This window comes from Rhinoraja longicauda, chromosome 11, assembly GCF_053455715.1.
Source record: "Rhinoraja longicauda isolate Sanriku21f chromosome 11, sRhiLon1.1, whole genome shotgun sequence".
NCBI classification, from domain to species: domain Eukaryota; kingdom Metazoa; phylum Chordata; class Chondrichthyes; order Rajiformes; family Arhynchobatidae; genus Rhinoraja; species Rhinoraja longicauda.
The window spans coordinates 34,010,200-34,027,333 of NC_135963.1; the positions used below are offsets into that span (position 1 = coordinate 34,010,200).

The 17,134-nt window shown below is 36.1% G+C and overlaps 2 protein-coding genes across 15 annotated transcripts in view; one reads left to right on the forward strand and one right to left on the reverse strand.

Annotated features, from left to right (window-relative positions):
• Positions 1-2,766, forward strand: part of lrrc40 (leucine rich repeat containing 40) — a 51,829-nt gene extending 49,063 nt beyond the window's left edge. Inside the window, exons 14-15 of the mRNA XM_078407984.1 lie at positions 330-515; positions 1,666-2,766. Coding sequence (XP_078264110.1) covers positions 330-515; positions 1,666-1,771 — 292 coding nt within the window. The 3' untranslated portion in view covers positions 1,772-2,766. The remainder of the gene's footprint in view (positions 1-329; positions 516-1,665) is intronic.
• Positions 2,767-3,173: 407 nt separating this feature from the next.
• lrrc7 (leucine rich repeat containing 7) overlaps positions 3,174-17,134 on the reverse strand; it is a 266,336-nt gene continuing 252,375 nt past the window's right edge. For 8 of the 14 annotated variants that reach the window (XM_078407361.1, XM_078407365.1, XM_078407370.1 and 5 more), the window contains 4 exons: positions 15,368-15,460; positions 15,224-15,283; positions 10,383-10,457; positions 3,175-7,985 (listed from right to left, as the gene is read on the reverse strand). In XM_078407361.1, the coding sequence (XP_078263487.1) occupies positions 7,884-7,985; positions 10,383-10,457; positions 15,224-15,283; positions 15,368-15,460 (330 nt within the window). In that variant the 3' untranslated portion in view covers positions 3,175-7,883. Of the gene's footprint in view, positions 7,986-10,382; positions 10,458-15,223; positions 15,284-15,367; positions 15,461-17,134 lie in introns of all 14 variants that reach the window. The other 6 variants (XM_078407364.1, XM_078407363.1, XM_078407368.1 and 3 more) reach the window with 2 other exon arrangements.

Here is a 17,134-nt window from a genome sequence, read left to right on the forward strand (position 1 = left end):
AAAAATACTGTATCAATGGATGTATTTAGTGATCACTGAAGGAATTATTTGAGTGTTCTAGCTTTGCGTTCATGGGTTCTTTCATTGAACCTTTTATTAAAAACATTTATAAATTCCACACACGAAGCTTAAGTCATGAGCGGATATTCATAGAATGGCCTAGGAAAAAATATTGTGGATTAATTACAGAGGCCCATTTCTACTCAATTATAATGACCCATTTATTTTTGTGTCAATGATGGATAATTGGATAATAATTTGCATTTATCAATAACTTGCTAGATTTTTTTTAGATGTCTTATTAACCACACTTCATTTGCTGCCCTCAGATTTAAAGAATTCCCTGATGTCTTATACCATATTCCAGCCCTGGAAACTATTCTTCTTAGTAACAATCAGGTTGGAGCAATTGATTCTGTCCAGTTGATGCAACTTACCAGACTATCTACACTGGATATGCAGAACAATGACCTAATGCATGTACCACCAGAGCTGGGAAATTGCATAAACCTAAGGTGAATACTTGTAATTATTACTTTTCTTCACACCTTGCATCTTTGGTTCCATTGTCCGTCTTCCTTTCCCATCAGATTCCATCTTCCTCAGTCCTGGTTACCTCCACCAATCAAGTCCCACCCTCTGTTGTACCCCCCTCCTCTCCCCCACATGAATCCACCAGTCCATCCCACCTCAACGGATGCACATACAGAGTGCCAGCTCTTGCCCCTCCTCTTTAGATTGGCTATCTTCCCTTTGTTTTCAATCCAGAGGAAGGATCTTGACATGAAACATTGATTCTCCATTTCCCTCCACTGATGTTGCCTGACCTGCTGAGTTCCTCCAGCAGATTATTATAGGAGCAGAATTAGACCATTCGGCTCATCAAGTCTACCCCACCATTCAATCATGGATGATCTATCTTTCCCTCTCAACCCCATTCTTCTGCCTCCTCCCCATAACCCCTAACATCCTGACTAATCAAGAATCCGTCAATCTGCTCCTTAAATATACCCAATGACTTGGCCTCCACCCTCTGACTAAAGAAATTCCTCCTCATCTTTTAAAGGTATGGTATTGATTTTGCTCAATTCTAACATCTGCAACCTCCTCTGTCTAAAATGGTTAATTATATAGATTTACATATAAAAGGACATGTTTTGTAATTTAGAAATGAAATTATGGATATTATTTGTATACACATACATCTTCAACAGTTTATTTAGCTAAAGTAAAACATGAATGATTAGTTTAAAAACATACTGTCACTGAGATTGTTTGAATTATGAATATGCTATTAATGTACTCAGCAACTTCAGTCAATAATCATTTAAAGATCAAATGTTGATGGACCATAACCATGGTATTGTGTGCCTTTGACTTTCCTTCAGTTGGCAGTAGTGATTCAAACAATTCTGCACCAGAATGTGAAATAAGGAATGATTGAGATTGCTCAGCTACTATGTCTCACACAGCTGTTGAGTAAATCTTAAATTATAGTTCCATGTTCTCTTCTTGTGCATATTTTCAGCTAAGCTTACATTTGGATTTCCTTGTATACTTTTCCATCTTCCCAGGGATTGTGATTTACTATGTTGAACAATAAACACATGACATATAACTGACTATCTTTAGCAGTCAACAAATGTGCCACCTTATGTTTTGTAGATCTCTCTTACTTGAAGGGAATAAATTTCGTAATCTAAGGCCAGCTATTTTAGCCAGAGGAACAACGTCAGTGCTGGAATATCTGAGAAGCCGCATTCCTACATAAACGTGTGCCTTTGAGAATAGGATTTCTCTTTTTTAATAGATTAATGCGAATAAAATTTGGGGGTTCTGGTGAGAAAGTTTGTTTATTTCGTGAGTATTTTCTTGATTACTTCTGTTTCTGTAGGTCTCAAAGTCTAGGGTTTCACTTGACAAATTTCAGTGCAGATTGAAAACCTTGAATGGTAATTATTTGAATAAGATGTTTTGTTATGCTCTGTTTGTTTTGAATGCTGCTGATTACATTATCATTTAAGTCTATACACATATTTTGTTAAGCAGATATTCTTTGAAATTCGTCGAATTTTATTTTGCTTAGATTGTCTTTTTTTGTGAATTTGTATAAAAATGAATGCAGTAGGACAGATTTTACTATTCAAAGTTAATAGCATTCTCCTCTCTCCATTCTCCCTCCTCTTTCACGCCCCTTCCATATTTCTTCAACATTTCCACAAACTCTCTTTTCTCAAAGCAGTAAGCCTATTTGACGTGTTATTCATATCTGAAATATACATTTCTGATGTCTTGCCTTCCTATTATTAGGTTGCTTTACTCATGATGGTGAATTTCACCAACGTTGGATTAGAATGATTTGTACCTTGCAGGTGGTTGTGAAATTCATCAACTGAGTTGGAAAATGTTCCATTGATGAAGTTGATCAGATGAATTTGAAAGTGCTGTTAAAAAATGACCTTGATTGGCAGTGAAATCTAGCAATAATCAGCTGTTTTGCTACTTGGAAGTTTAAAACTCTTGTATCAAATATGTCAGCTGTAGAAATTTTGAAACATTACTTGTGGGAAAATAATCTCATGATAATTATATTTTTTGTCAACTGCTAAATTTGCTCAATGTTTTAGCAAAACAAAATTATAGCTGTTGCTTGATTCATCATCTAACAGATACATTCCAATCCATTTAATATTGTATAGAATTTTGTAAACTTCTAATCTTGTTTTTAGAGTTGGAATTACTACCTTTTTGCATAATTGTAATTTGTGTGGGTTTTGAAATTGAATTTGCGATCAAATTATTCAAAATATAATTTATTCTGAAACAATACTTTCTAGCAATTCTTAGTGTTGAATTTTAGATGCTTTGCATTAATTAGGTTATAAATAAACTATATTAATGAGTCATTTGAGTGCATATTTTGTAGCTGTTTATATTTTAAGAGATTAAAATACAACATTAAATATTGATTTCTATTGATTGTTTGGGATAAAGTGGTGTGATATTAAGCCATGTAAATTAAATTGAGTTTTCTGCACAGATTTTGTTTCCATGTTTAATACATGTTTAATACATGTGTAGCAGTCTAATACATGAGCAAAACACAAAGTGTTGGAATAACTCAGTGGGTCGGACAACTGAGTTACTCCAGCAATCTGTGTTTTGCTCAAGATTTCAGCATCTGCCGTTTCTCAATTTGCACTGCAATACTTGCCTGGTTGAGGGTTGATAAGTCCAGACAGAGTGTTAGGATCAGGCATGGAATGATCATGGTCTGGTGTTTGGTACCACATCTTTGGAGTTCAATTATTGATAACTACAAGCAGTGCTTTTTTTGTGACTGTACGTGCCGGTACAGTAAATCGGCACCTCTTAAAAAGTTCATGTCATTATTTTGTTTACCAGCCATGTGACATATGTTTATTAATCGTGTGGACCAGAATCTTTTTGTGCACAAAAAAAGCACTGACTGCAGAAAAATGCATCTCAAAAATATAATTGGTTGTTGGTTTATTTGAATCAATATTCCATCGACTCCCATCCTTGCCCAAGTCTGAAATAGAATTTTGTTCCTATGAAAGCTATAGATTGTGTTTGACAATGAAAAAATCAAAATTACCTGCTCCAGAAATGCAAATCATTAGCACAGTTTTATATTTTGACAATAGCATTAATACATTAAGAATTCATTAATTCAACCTAAAAATTGGGATTTAAAAAAACAGACAATGAAATCCGATAATGAAACTTATGCAATACAGCATTAACATGATAAATCCATTCAGCAAAGAGATTATTTACAAATGTGTGACAATTTAAATCAATATCTGTTCATTAAAGAGACTTCATACATTATTCACTCTTTTGAATACAGAAAAAAATCCCAGAATTTCAAAGCCCAAAAATAGCTCTGTTTTTACTTTCACCCAAATTGGAAATGAGTAGTTTAGTTCCTTTTAATCTGGTACATTTCCCCAAGTATGTACAGAGTATGCAAAATGCATTTTGAACACAGATATACACCAGTAAAATTGTTGATTCTTAAATAAAATTGGAAGGATAGACTTTTATGTGCATTTGAACAGACAAGTTTTGTCAACTTCACTAGAGTCTGTGAAATTAAAAACGGTAAAATCCTGCAACTTTTTTTTGTCTTTTGTTGCACATAAAGCAGCTTTCAATTCGATTAAAATATTTTTGACTGCAGAAGCAAATGTTTACATTCACAATCTAAATGATAAGTTATTTAAATGCCATTGTTGACAATTATTTACAAAATACTGCAGTAGACTAAATTTTACCATACTTTCTTATTTATGAATTATGACATAGAAAAATGATTGTTTTCTCTTACATCAACAAAGCTGAATTTACACGGGTTCATTTTTACAATGTAACCTGCTCTGTAATATCAAACAATGTGGCCTGAGGATTGTTTTCCTTCTGTCTCATGCACGATGGAAACTTTATCCACGTACAGCTATAGAATGTTGACTAAACTAGGATTTCTTCTCTCTTACAATCTGACAAGAATGTTGTATTGCAGTTGGATTTATCCCAGATTCCAAACAGCAAGGGGGCTAAGAGCAAATAACCTGTACAAATAGGTTCTCTTTACACTTTACTCTTAATGTTTCAGTGATCTAAGTTTGGAACTCACTTTGTGGAGAGCACAACATTCCTTGCTGCTCTTTTTTTTGGCAACATTCTTCAAAATAGCCACCAAGAAAAATTGGAAGTGTGACTTTAAGTTAGAAGTTGAGTTACAAAACTGCATTATTAAATAAGAAAGAACTTTTAATGGAGCCAAAGGGGGTGTGGGCGGAATATGAAATAAAAAAAGATATAATTAGTCTACAAGAGCTTCAACAGAAATGACTGTTTAAATTATACTTCCCTCGCACTATGTTAAAAGCCCAAAAAGATACAGAATGAGATAATCAATTTTTATTATGAGAAATTTGAGGACATTTCAGTGCATTTAGCTGGAGGTGATGAATTCTCTGCCCCACATCTTTAGTGGAAATGAAGAAATATAAGAAAAACAAAAAGTTGAAAATATTGGATTTAATTATTAAAACAAATTGTAGTTGACAGTGAAGAGTAAACTAGAGGAAGGTATAAGTCATCTGGTTAGTTGGCAGAAAAATGGTAAATTAAATTTAATTGGATAATTATATTGGGGAAATGCAACAAGACAAGAAAATATACAATAAAAAGGAGGCTTTGGAACCTTTTAAGGAATTTTGCACATCCCTTCAAGGTATGGGGAGAAGGCAGGAACTGATTATGGATAATCAGCCATGATCAAATTGAATGGCGGGGCTGGCTTGAATGGCCTATTCCTGCACCTATTGTTCATGTAACATACAAATCAATTATAATTAAAAGAGCATGTATAGTGTAATATGTTATTAGCTGGGATGACGAACATGAGAGTAGAGATATTACACTTGAATTGTAAGCAACACAAGTTCAGCCATGACTTAAGTAATATGTGTAGTTCTGGTCATCATAGTACAGAAAAGATATGATTGCAGTGCAAAATGCAGAGGAGATTAACTAGATTGTAGCCAGGACTGGAAAATATCATCATGAGGAAAGATCGGATAAGCTGGTCTAACAGAAGATGTTAAATGAAATGTATTAAAATGCCTAGAATAAATAGGAAGAACCCATTACCCTTAGCAGAACCTTCAACATGTTTAATAGTACTTGAATGCCTACTTGTACTGTCATTATCTGCATGGGAATAGTATAATTTTTGTGACTGACTTGATGGGCCAAGCAGTCTCCAGTGTTCTAGATTTTTGGGGGGGATTTATTAACTGATGTTCCAAAGCTCACTACACCAGTGTGATGTGAAATTCTGAATCTATGAGAGCCTCAACAGAAGGGGATTAAACATCAAAGTTTTAAGAGATTTGATGTTGATATTGAATTTCAAAAGAAAATGAGGACCATGTGAGAAAAGTGGCAATAATGCATGAATATAAATGTTTTCGCAAAATCAAGTAGTAACAATTCAATAGTACTAGATTATTTCAGTAAAACCCAAGTATCATTCCAATTGTCGTAATATTTCAATATCTCTAACCTGAAACTTGCAAAACCAATTATCTACTTTGGGTGCTGTTGCAAAGTTTAACTCTTGATTATTTTTTTTATATTTAATTTTCCAACATCTAACCTTTGTACTGCATATTGGTTTAGATTATTTAAAATACACTGCAAATTAATTACATGAATTATCTTTCATTAATCTTGATCTAGCAAACAAGTGATGTTGTAAAAATAGTTAAATTCCTCCCTTTCACAAAGTTGCATATTTTTAATTATATCTCTTGTATGACAATATAAACTGACATTTGTCAAAAAACTCCAATTGAAAATTTAGTTAAGTATTGAAGTATCGAAATGTATAGATCAACAGTTAACCGCTTTGAGTGCCAACTTTTATATATTTTCAAATTCGTAATATTTGTATAACCGAATTATACCATACAAATAAGGAAACCCATCACATCAACTGTCTGTTCTGAAAGATTTTAAAAAAGCAAAATAAAACATTGTTTCTTTCAATGCAATGAGAAAATAACATTCCTAACTGGAGATTAATGGATTCCCCATCATTAAAAATTTAAAAATATCATGAATGAGAAAAGCAAAATTGTTTTAACAGTAAAATGTGAATGGCTGCAGTATTGAAACTTACATATTAACCTGAATGCTAATATCCCTACTATATATATAAAAATATTGTCTGCATCGTTGGTTGCTCTTATCTTAAGAGCCCAGATGATTGTACTTAACTCAATTTATGGACAACATCATTTCTATGTTGCTTGTTAAATTCAATCAAATATGACAGTGAAATGAGACAACCTGAGATTTTGCAGACATTCATTCTTCTCTCAAGATGAACAGATTTGTTGAAGGACAATTGCAACATTTTGGTTATGTTCTGTTTTCAAATGAACAACTTGAAGGTACCTTTTCAGTTCTGGTGCAGGGTACATGTGCACACATGCATGTGGGGTATTATAATGCACATGCAAATTAAATTTCCCTTAAATTTCAAAAAGAACAAATGTCTCATGAGTAATTTGCTCATGCTGATGTGCTTTTATCAATGTTACTTTTGAAATAAATATTAGCGGTGGTATTCTAAATAAACTTTACTTTTCCCTTCTGCTCCAACATTCTTTCCATATCTAGAATTTCTCAAAGAAAGGCAGTTTAAAACAGGGGTACTTTTTTACCCCTTTATATGGATGTATATAAAAGCATCTTACACTTCCAAATTTTTTGTTATTTTTTTGATTTTTTTTATGGAACAGATAACATCATTTGCTGAACCCTCCACATCCAAATTCTCTTTCAATTATTGATAAGAAAATAGCTTTAAATTTCTCAGTTCATTTGCATTTGTTGATGCATTTGTTGATGCATTTTTGCTTTATACAAAAAAGGACATGTACAATTTTGAGGCAGTGTTAATGGTGGTGCAATTCCGAAAGACCTGTATATGCTTTTGGTGCTCTGATACTTGACAAAAAAAATCTACTCCAAAAATGAACGATATATGTAATAAATATATAGAAACATTTGCACCGAATGACCTGCCATTTCACAACCTCTCACTGGCTGAAAAATCACCACATAAACATCAATTTCATAAATTATTCATTTGTGAAGATAAAATATTAAACATTGTAATACTGGTTGATAAGTATCTTAGTAATAAGTTTGGCACAAGTGTCGCCATTGGTCCAGCAATTGGCAAAAAAATTTGGAAAAAATTGCCTGGCTTTCCTCACACAGGAAGCTGCAGTAAAGAATTTTAATCTTGTTGGTTAAACATTTTTCTACAGAAAAATCAATTAAACCTCACGCTGGATTATCAGATCCACTGTATTCTGGAAACTCTTAAGAAGCGAAACTGCCTTGTCATGTTCCATGTGTATAAAATTATGTCCGTTGGCCTACAACAAAACAAAAATACATGAATGTTTAAACAATAACTGGGGAAACAAGCAATAATCTATTGACTAGGTGCTTTAGCTTTAGGCAGTTAACCTCACAATCGCTGGAACTCAACTTGGGTTTTTGAGGTAGTCTGGTCCTAATGGAACTCAAATTTGGCAGTTTATTGGTCGATGACTATAAACACGGCCAGGTGGGACTAGGGCAGACGAGGCATCTTGGTCAGCATAGGCAAGTCGGGCCGAAGGGCCCGTTTCTGTGCTGTACTGTTTTTGTGCTGTATGAATGAGTACCACATGTAACACTGTTAAACATTCTACACCTCCTCCCCCGACCCCTCCAACTGCAATTCTCTATCAGCTTAATTTAATTTTGTAAAGTGGACGTGTCTCAACTATTGCATCTCAGTCCTTCAACACCTCTTATTTTCTCATTTAATTCTCTTCCTTTCAAATTTATTTTGAGTCTGTTATACTTTCATTATAATCTGTTATATTTTAATTATTATTTTACATCTATTGTATATTCTGTGGCAGTAAGCTCTACATTCTGATTAAAGGCATTTCTCATTTTGTGATTTTGTAGTAATTATTCTTTTATTCATGGCAACTGGTGTTATTGTTATTGCAGCTGAAAACATTATATTCTTTTTAAGATGCTTCTAAATCTTCTCCATTCTAAGGAAAAGCCATTTCAAACTTAATCCAAATTTATAATTCCTCAGTTTATTTTCTGTTGCAAGATGGAGATTTTCGCTGGCTAAACCAACATTTATTGCCCTTCCCCCAGAACCAGGTGATTGCAAAGCCTTTTCAGAAGTCAATTCAGCATCAGCCACAGTTGCAGGTCCAAAGTCAAAAACAGGCCATATTGGTAAGAGTTGTGGCTTTAATAGGGCATTAGTAAACAAGACAGATTTTTACGACAATCCAATAGTTTCTTTGACATTAGCTTTTATTGTGAATTTATTTTAGTTAATTGTCGAAGTGGCATGTTTTTCAATAAATAACAGTCTGATACATAAATAAATACTCTTGAATTACAATGACAGAAATATGAACATCTTGCTATCAAAATTAGATGAAACTAAACTGAATTTATTTGGGTAGGAAGGAACTGCAGATTATATTTTTTAGAAACTGAAGTTAAACATTACTTCTGAATTTTATATCCTAGTGATAAGGGTCATTTTAAATACTAACAAAGACTGTTTACTCCAAGTGAGTGCATCACCTCATATTTATCCATTAAAAGTTAATTTCTTGTTGACCGGCAAGTCCGCAAGTTATTGAAAGCCTCCCCATATGTTTCATGTTTAGCATCCCCAATCACATTCCCAAATGAATTCCCAGTCTAAAGAAGGGTCTCGACCCAAAACATCACCCATTCCTTCTCTTTAGAGATGCTGCCTGTCCCACTGAATTACTCCAGCAGTATGTGTCTATCTATGGTGTAAACTTGGAATCTGCAGTTCCTTCCTACCCAAATAAATTCAGTTTAGTTTCATCTAATTTTGATAGCAAGATGTCCATATTTCTGTCATTCGGCTTGATTTGGCAGGAGAGTATCAGTAAACGTGTCAAAATTTGTCATCCTTATCCCTTTTCACTCAATTTCTTCATTTTCATGTGGATACATAGAACTGCAAGTGCTGGTTTACAAAAAAAGACAGTACTGGAGTAACTCACAGGTTAGGCAGCATCTTTATGGATAGGTGACATTTCGGGATCGGGTCTGAAGATAGGTGCCGGTCAGAAACGTCACCTGTCCATGTTTGCAGAAACTGTCTGACCACTGAGTTACTCTAGCATTTGCGGGGTTTTTTTCCCCTGTCCACACCTTGGCACGTGAATTAGGAAATCAGGTTTGCTGCTGGCGAGCCAAATTATGCGCTCCCTGTGGAGTTCAGTGCAGGAGTGAGAATTTTCAAAACCAAAATGTTCGATGTCTATGTTCCAGACCTGCTAAAGAATCCTGCGATAGGTTCCCATATTAGTACTAATGGAACACCACTTTCTACCTCCTTTCAACCTGAAACATTAGTCCTTTAAACCAGCACTCACTTTTCCATACTTTAACCAGTTCACCACCATTCAGCCAATTATTTTCTGATTTCGCCCTAATCACTGTCACCAGTATGCCATGTCGGATTTAATTTTTAACTACTCTGCTAATTTTGGTGTTGAACTATTTGTTCTTGTATCTAAATTGCAGGTACAAAAATACAGATTAAAACTTTTGGCTTGTAGCGGTTAATTTCCATTTTTCTTTCAGATCTGGAATTGACTTCATCGTCAACTGATATTAAAAGTTAAATTTTTGTAGGACTATTATGTCAAATAAATTGCCAGTTGGATATGCATAACAAATTGGTAATTCCCAAATCTTCAGCTCACCTTGAGGATCTTGTCTCCGGGCTGTAATAGATTGGATGCTGGCCCATCAGATTGCACTCTAGTAACAAAGATGCCCTGTTGAAGCAAGAGAGACAGTTATGGATTGACTTTATTATTGAAGAAAGTGACTTACAATGCATAATTCCATATTATGTTTTTATTTCATATGAGATTTGTTTAAAAGTTCTATTTCACTTGGAGTGAGGCAGTTTTGCTACAGTAGAAATTGAAAAACTGGTATAGTAGAGGGACTTGTGTGAGTTACGGTAATCTGTACTTGATCTTGGAATTGTCCAAATTTAAATTTGTTGTACAAAATAGAATGTTGCCGGGTCCTGCTCTGGCAATTCTAAAGTTTAGAAAAATATGTTTATTGAACAATTGTAGAGAAATAAGAGAGCCACAAATGGATCAAACTAACATCTGCATAGTAAAGAAAAAAATTCCTTTTGTGTTTAGATTAAATTTATAACTATTGAAATATGACTTTTCATAGAAATATGTTGACAATATGATGGTGAGTTCTCTTTATTTTTTGTTGCAACAAACTTTGGATCTGCTAATAATACAATGCGAGTGCAGTAAATTAAATGGCACTTATGTTTTCAAGATCTGAATAGATCTTCATACACCAGTCATGAATCATGAACATTTCCTATGACAACTCCTTGTATGTATTGCCTTTCCTCATGACACATCAAGTAATTAAAGAAGACTATTACAAGAAATTCAAAGAATAATAACCTGGCTGTATTTTCCATTGTCAAAAAAGCTGTTTTTTTCCTTGCTGGTCATTGCCTTGTGTTTGTTTATCTATGTAGTAACTTGCAGTCAACAATTAGAAGTGCAAAATGAGTCACAATACAAATCACTTGAGTTCCCTCCTCTTTAGACTTCCAGATATGTTGAATTAATTAACACTATTGATTAATTCCCTTATGAAGCCAATTATTAAAAAAAGTTATAAAGAAAGTTAGCAGAAAGCTACTTAAGTAATGTGAAAGCAGTGGGAAGAAACAGTGAGAAAGGAGTTTCATTATCTTTGAGGAATAACCTATCTGAGATAACAGATTCTGATGTGAAAAAGTAAGGTAATAAATATCGAACATTCTGAGCATTCAAGAATTGTTCTGGGCAGTGGCAGAAAGGAAATTATTTTGGTAGTAATGTGTACAAGCAGATGTTCAGCCTGAAATAATTATCAATAAAGCACCTGAATAAGGAAGGTTTAGAAGGATATGGACCCAATGCGTCCAGGTGGGACTAGTGTAGACGGGCATCTTGGCCGGGGTGGGCAAGTTGGATCGAAGGGCCTGTTTCCATGCTGTATGACCAAGTGCTTATAATGTTAAATCTATTTGATAGTATATTGCCAAACCGGTGACATTGATTAGGGTGAGCAAAGTTAGAAGACAGATAGCTGAATGGTTGTGCACTGACTAAAGAATGAAATGTTATATTAATCTTGTACAATTCAAAGGTATTTTGAAGTGTAGCATTCAATCCTGGTCACCTTATCTCAACAAGCATTAGAAACAAATGGATGTCAATTAAAAAGATGCCATATGATTCAGGGCTTTAAGAGCTACTTATAAACTAAGGCTCAATGACCAAAAGCTGCTTCAGGAGAGATATAATTCAAATCTGTAAAATAATAAAACATTGTGGTCAAGGGAGAAGTAAACTATTGAAGTTGAGGGAGCAAGAAAAGAATTCAAAAACATTAAGCAAGGTCCCAAATCCAGAGAAGATGGTTACATTGGATTAATTCACATCTTTAAAAGGGGCCAAGAAAACCATCCATAAAGAAGTCATTTGTGCAGATAGTAAGTCCTTAAAATGAACTTTAAGTGGTGATGGTGTAAGCCATATGACATGAATCACATGTAGGGTCGAGTTGGTTGAATGAACCAAATGATCACCTATTGCTGATGCATGGAAACAAATCTGCCATTTGATAGAATTCAATGCTGTAGTAACTTAATACAAAAGAGTAACAGTCCGTAGTGGAGAGGCAAGTAAAAGAGATTGGATTTTCTTCAAAAGTTCTTGCTCTGCTGTGCTGCCAAAGATACTTAAATAATGTTAAAATAATTTCAAAAATGCCACTTAGAATTAAGCTGTAAGAAAATTGCCCCCTACACAGTAGAAGTGGCTGAGCCGAGAAGTGCTGAACAAAACCTGGGCACTTTTAGTCACCACTTATTTTAATGACATTATTTTCTGCACTTACACTATTGCCCTGACAATGATGTCCATGAGTTTATGCAAGGTGATATTTTGACTTTAAAATCATTGAAAGTTATGAAATGAGAATTGTTTGTCCCATAAGTCTTTCAACAATAAATACTATGATGGCCTAACTATGTTTGTTTGTTTCAGGAATTCGGAATTTTTAAAATCCATTTAATTCACTGAGCTATATTTCTGTTTAATGATTCATGCATCAAAACAATATTCATTGTTCCATCTGAATCATCTTGCAGAATTATTGGTGCATCATCTCTGCAGATTACTGGCATGGAAGCTCCACAGTGTGAGTGGCTAGGAACCTAAATATAAACTTAATCTTTTTACTTTCCAGGCTCGCATTCAAGGCTATCTTAAAAATAATGGGCCTCTTACCATTGCTGAGAGTTTCTGGACTGAAAGGTTACACATCCATATCCTAGCCATCATTGGAATTGCTGGTTTCCATTTTTAGAACATTGCTTTGTCCAATGAATCTTTTGTCTGCGTTCTCTCCCTCTATGTGTAGGAAAGAACTGCAGATACTGTTTTACATCGAAGGTAGACACAAAATGCTGGAGTAACTGGTAAAAACCACTAGTCTTACTATCTAAATAAAAATCTCTCTATCCCCTCCCCCTTCCAAGTTCTCCCACCAGTCTTACTGTCTAAAATCTAGACTACACTTCTTCCCACCCTGCTTCCTGTAAAGACTCTATCCCCTACTCCCAATTCCTCCATCTACACCGCATCTGCACCCAGGATGAGGTTTTCCATACCAGGTCATCGGAGATGTCCTCATTCCTTAGGAAAGGGGGATCCCCTCTTCCATTGTAGATGAAGCTCTCAATAAGATCTCCTCGATAACCCGCAGCTCCGCTCTTGCTCCCCCTCCCCCATTCGTAACAAGGACAGTCCCCCTTGTCCTCACCTTCCACCCCATCGGCCGTCGCATACAGTATATAATTCTCCAACATTTTCGCCACCTCCAACAGGATCCCACTACTGGCCACATCTTCCCATCTCCACCCCTTTCTGCTTTCCGCAGAGACCGCTCCCTCCGCAACTCCCTGGTCAACTCGTCCCTTCCCACCCAAACCACCCCCTCCCGAGGTACTTTTCCCTGCAACTGTAGGAGATGCAACACCTGTCCCTTTACCTCCCCCTTCAACTCCATCCAAGGACCCCAACAGTCTTTCCAGGTGAGGCAGAAGTTCACTTGCACCTCCTCCAACATCTACTGTATCCGCTGTTCCAGGTGCCAACACCTGTACATCGGCAAGACCAAGCGCAGACTCGGCGATCGTTTTGCTGAACACCTCTGCTCAGTCCGCCTTAACCTACCTGATCTCCCAGTTGTTCAGCACTTTCACTCCCCCTCCCATTCCCAATCTGACCTTTCTGCCCTGGGCCTCCTCCATTGTCAGAGTGAGGCTCAGTGCAAATTGGAGGAACAACACCTCATATTTCGCTTGGGTAGCTTACACTCCAGCGGTATGAACATTGACTTCTCTAACTTCAAATAGCCCTTGCTTTCCCTCTCTCTCTCCATCCCCTTCCCTGTTCTCCCACTGGTCTTACGGTCTCCGACTACATTCTATCTTTGTCCCGCCCATTCCCCTGACATCAGTCTGTAGAAGGGTCTCAAACCGAAACGTCACCCATTCCTTCTCTCCAGAGATGCTGCCTGTTCTGCTGAGTTACTCCAGCATTTTGTGTCTACCTTCTATCCCTCTATCATGTATCATACCAAACATTGATGGTTGAGGGGAACTTAACATAGAGTCTTGGCGTACAGCGTGGAAATAGGCCCTTTGGCCCAACTTGTCCATGTTGACCAACATGCCCCATGTACACTAGTCCCACCTGCCTGCTTTTGGCCCATATCCCACTAGAACTACCCTAGACATGTACCTGTATCAATGTTTCTTAAACATTGCCATAATACCTGCTTTACCTCCTTGGGGAACTTGTTCCATACACCCACCACCCTCTGTGTAAAAAAGAAATGTTACTCGTCAGGTTCCTATTAAATCTTTCCCCCCTCACCTTAAACCTATGACCTCTGGTTCTCAATTCCCCTACTCTGGGCAAAAGATTCTGTACATTTACCTGATCTATTCCTCTCATGATTTTGTACACCATCATCCTCCTGTGTTCCAAGATAATCTAAACTCTCCTTACATCTATTACCCTCTAATCCCAGCATCAATCTGGTAAATGCACCACCTCCAAAGCTTACTTTTCTTGACACAATATTCAAAGCCCTGACCAATGAAGGCAAGCACACCATATCCATTCTGCTATTCTCCCAAATGCTCATTCATTTATACGTAGGTCAGGTGATTTTATCCTACAGAATTAAAGTAATATTAATGCGATAATCTAACTTCAGGGCACAAATTGTGATCTATATTTGGATGGCAAGATGCTAAAAATAAATAAACTCGACTACAAAGGCTGTACGCTAACCAATTGAGGTTTTTTGATGTTGTTAATTTTTTGATAGAATAATTCAATCTTAATTATGTAGAAAACATTATTCCCAATTTGTGGAGTAATAAAAAGCATGCTGTTTATTGTTAATGAAGTACCCAGCTTTGCTGACTTACACCATTTCCCTTTACCATCTGTAGCTGACTTCTGCCCATCCTTTGATGGCTGGCATCAACCTATGGAGGATAAGGCAGTGTTACTATAGTCGATAAATTATCACGGAAATTGCAATTGCATTTTATTGTCTTGTTTCAGATTACCATATCAGATGGCTTGAATGGATTCCCTTGTCCACTTATTCCTCCACTTATACTGAAGCCAAGACCAGGGTTCTTCTCTATTCTTACGCAAAACTGAGTTTAAAAAGAAAACAAAAACATCATGGTTAGTGTAAGTACATCAATGAAGACCATTTTGGTATAAATATTGTAATGACAATATGCTTAAATTAATCATCAGGGAGTTTATTTGGTGATCATTTGTAAGGGATCAGTTGCTAAGTCCATTGTTTACAATAGAATCAAGCAATTCTGATCATATTTCACCTTTCACTACTCCACTCTGAGGTCCCCACCTGCTTCAAAAAGACCACCATTATCCCGGTGCTGAAGAAAGATAACAGCATTCTTTAATGATAACTGTCCAGTGGCTCTGATGTTCACCATTATGAACGGCTTTGTGAGACAGATGATGACGCATATTAACTCCAGCTTTCCAGACACAGTTTGCTTAAAATTGCAGTAGGTCCACAACAGACATCATCTCCCTGGCTCTAAACACATCTCTGGAACACCTAGACAACAAAGACTCCTACATTAGGCTGCAGTTTATCAATTATATTGTTGCTTTCAACATCCAAATTAATCTTCAAACTCCAGGACCCATCAATCAGCTTCCCCTTCTGGCACTGGATCCTCAACTTTCTGACCCACAGACTTCAATCAGTGAGGATAGGTGACAACTCTTCTACATTAACTCTCAACACCCCTTAAAAATGTGTTCTCAGTCCCTTAGTATATTCGCTTTACACTCGTGACTACAGGCAAATTCTTCGGCGTTAATAGTACCAATGATCCATCATAGACCAACTATGGCACATCAAGAAAGCACACCAACGCCTCTACTTCCTGAGGAGACTGGGGAAATTCAGCATATCTCCAGTGACTCGTACAAATTACTACAAATGCAGCATAGAAAGTATACTGGGTGCATCCACACCTTGGTCTTTCCATAAGCTAGGGTACCATTTGACTCATCTCTACTTTGAGGCCATTGGACTTGGTCTAAGGAACTGCTATGCTACAATGCTGAGAACCACATTCTGCACTCTGTATCTTCCCCTTTGCTCTATGTATTGTACTTGAGTTGGAACTGATTGCATAGTATATCTGATCCATTTGGATAGCATGCAAAACTAAGCTTTTCACTGTAGCTCAGTACACGTGACAATAATAAACCTAAACCTCAAAGTGTTTCAGATTTGAATATCCAAAAATACTGGAAACAGTCAGACGAAGCAGCATCTCTGCTCTTAATCAAGAGTCAATTGTTTTATTGTCAAATGTCTCAAAACAGAACAATGAAATTCTTACTTGCAGAAGCACAACAGATGTGTGAACATAGTACTCTATAAAACCCATAATAAACACCAAAACAAAATTCAGTATATATATTTTAAAAAATCAAAATAGACAAATAAATAGACAATATTAGTGCAAAGTCAGAAAGTAATGTCCCCAAATCTATAGTTCAGAGCTTATTTTGAGATTGTAGTATTTAAGATGATTGTGGGGAAGAAGTTGCTCCTAAACCTGTATGTCATATCCAACATATTTTAATAATTTTTGCCACAAGATCTGTGAGACCATCAGCATCATTCCCTTGTGCATCTTGCTAAAACCAAACCCCTTCTTGCCTCACTTAAATCCTGTTCCACACAATTATACATTTGGTTTAGGTTATTAGTACTTTGGGTACATTTGTGTACCTTGAGTTTTGTCCAACAGCATTTCTAGGATTTATGTGAA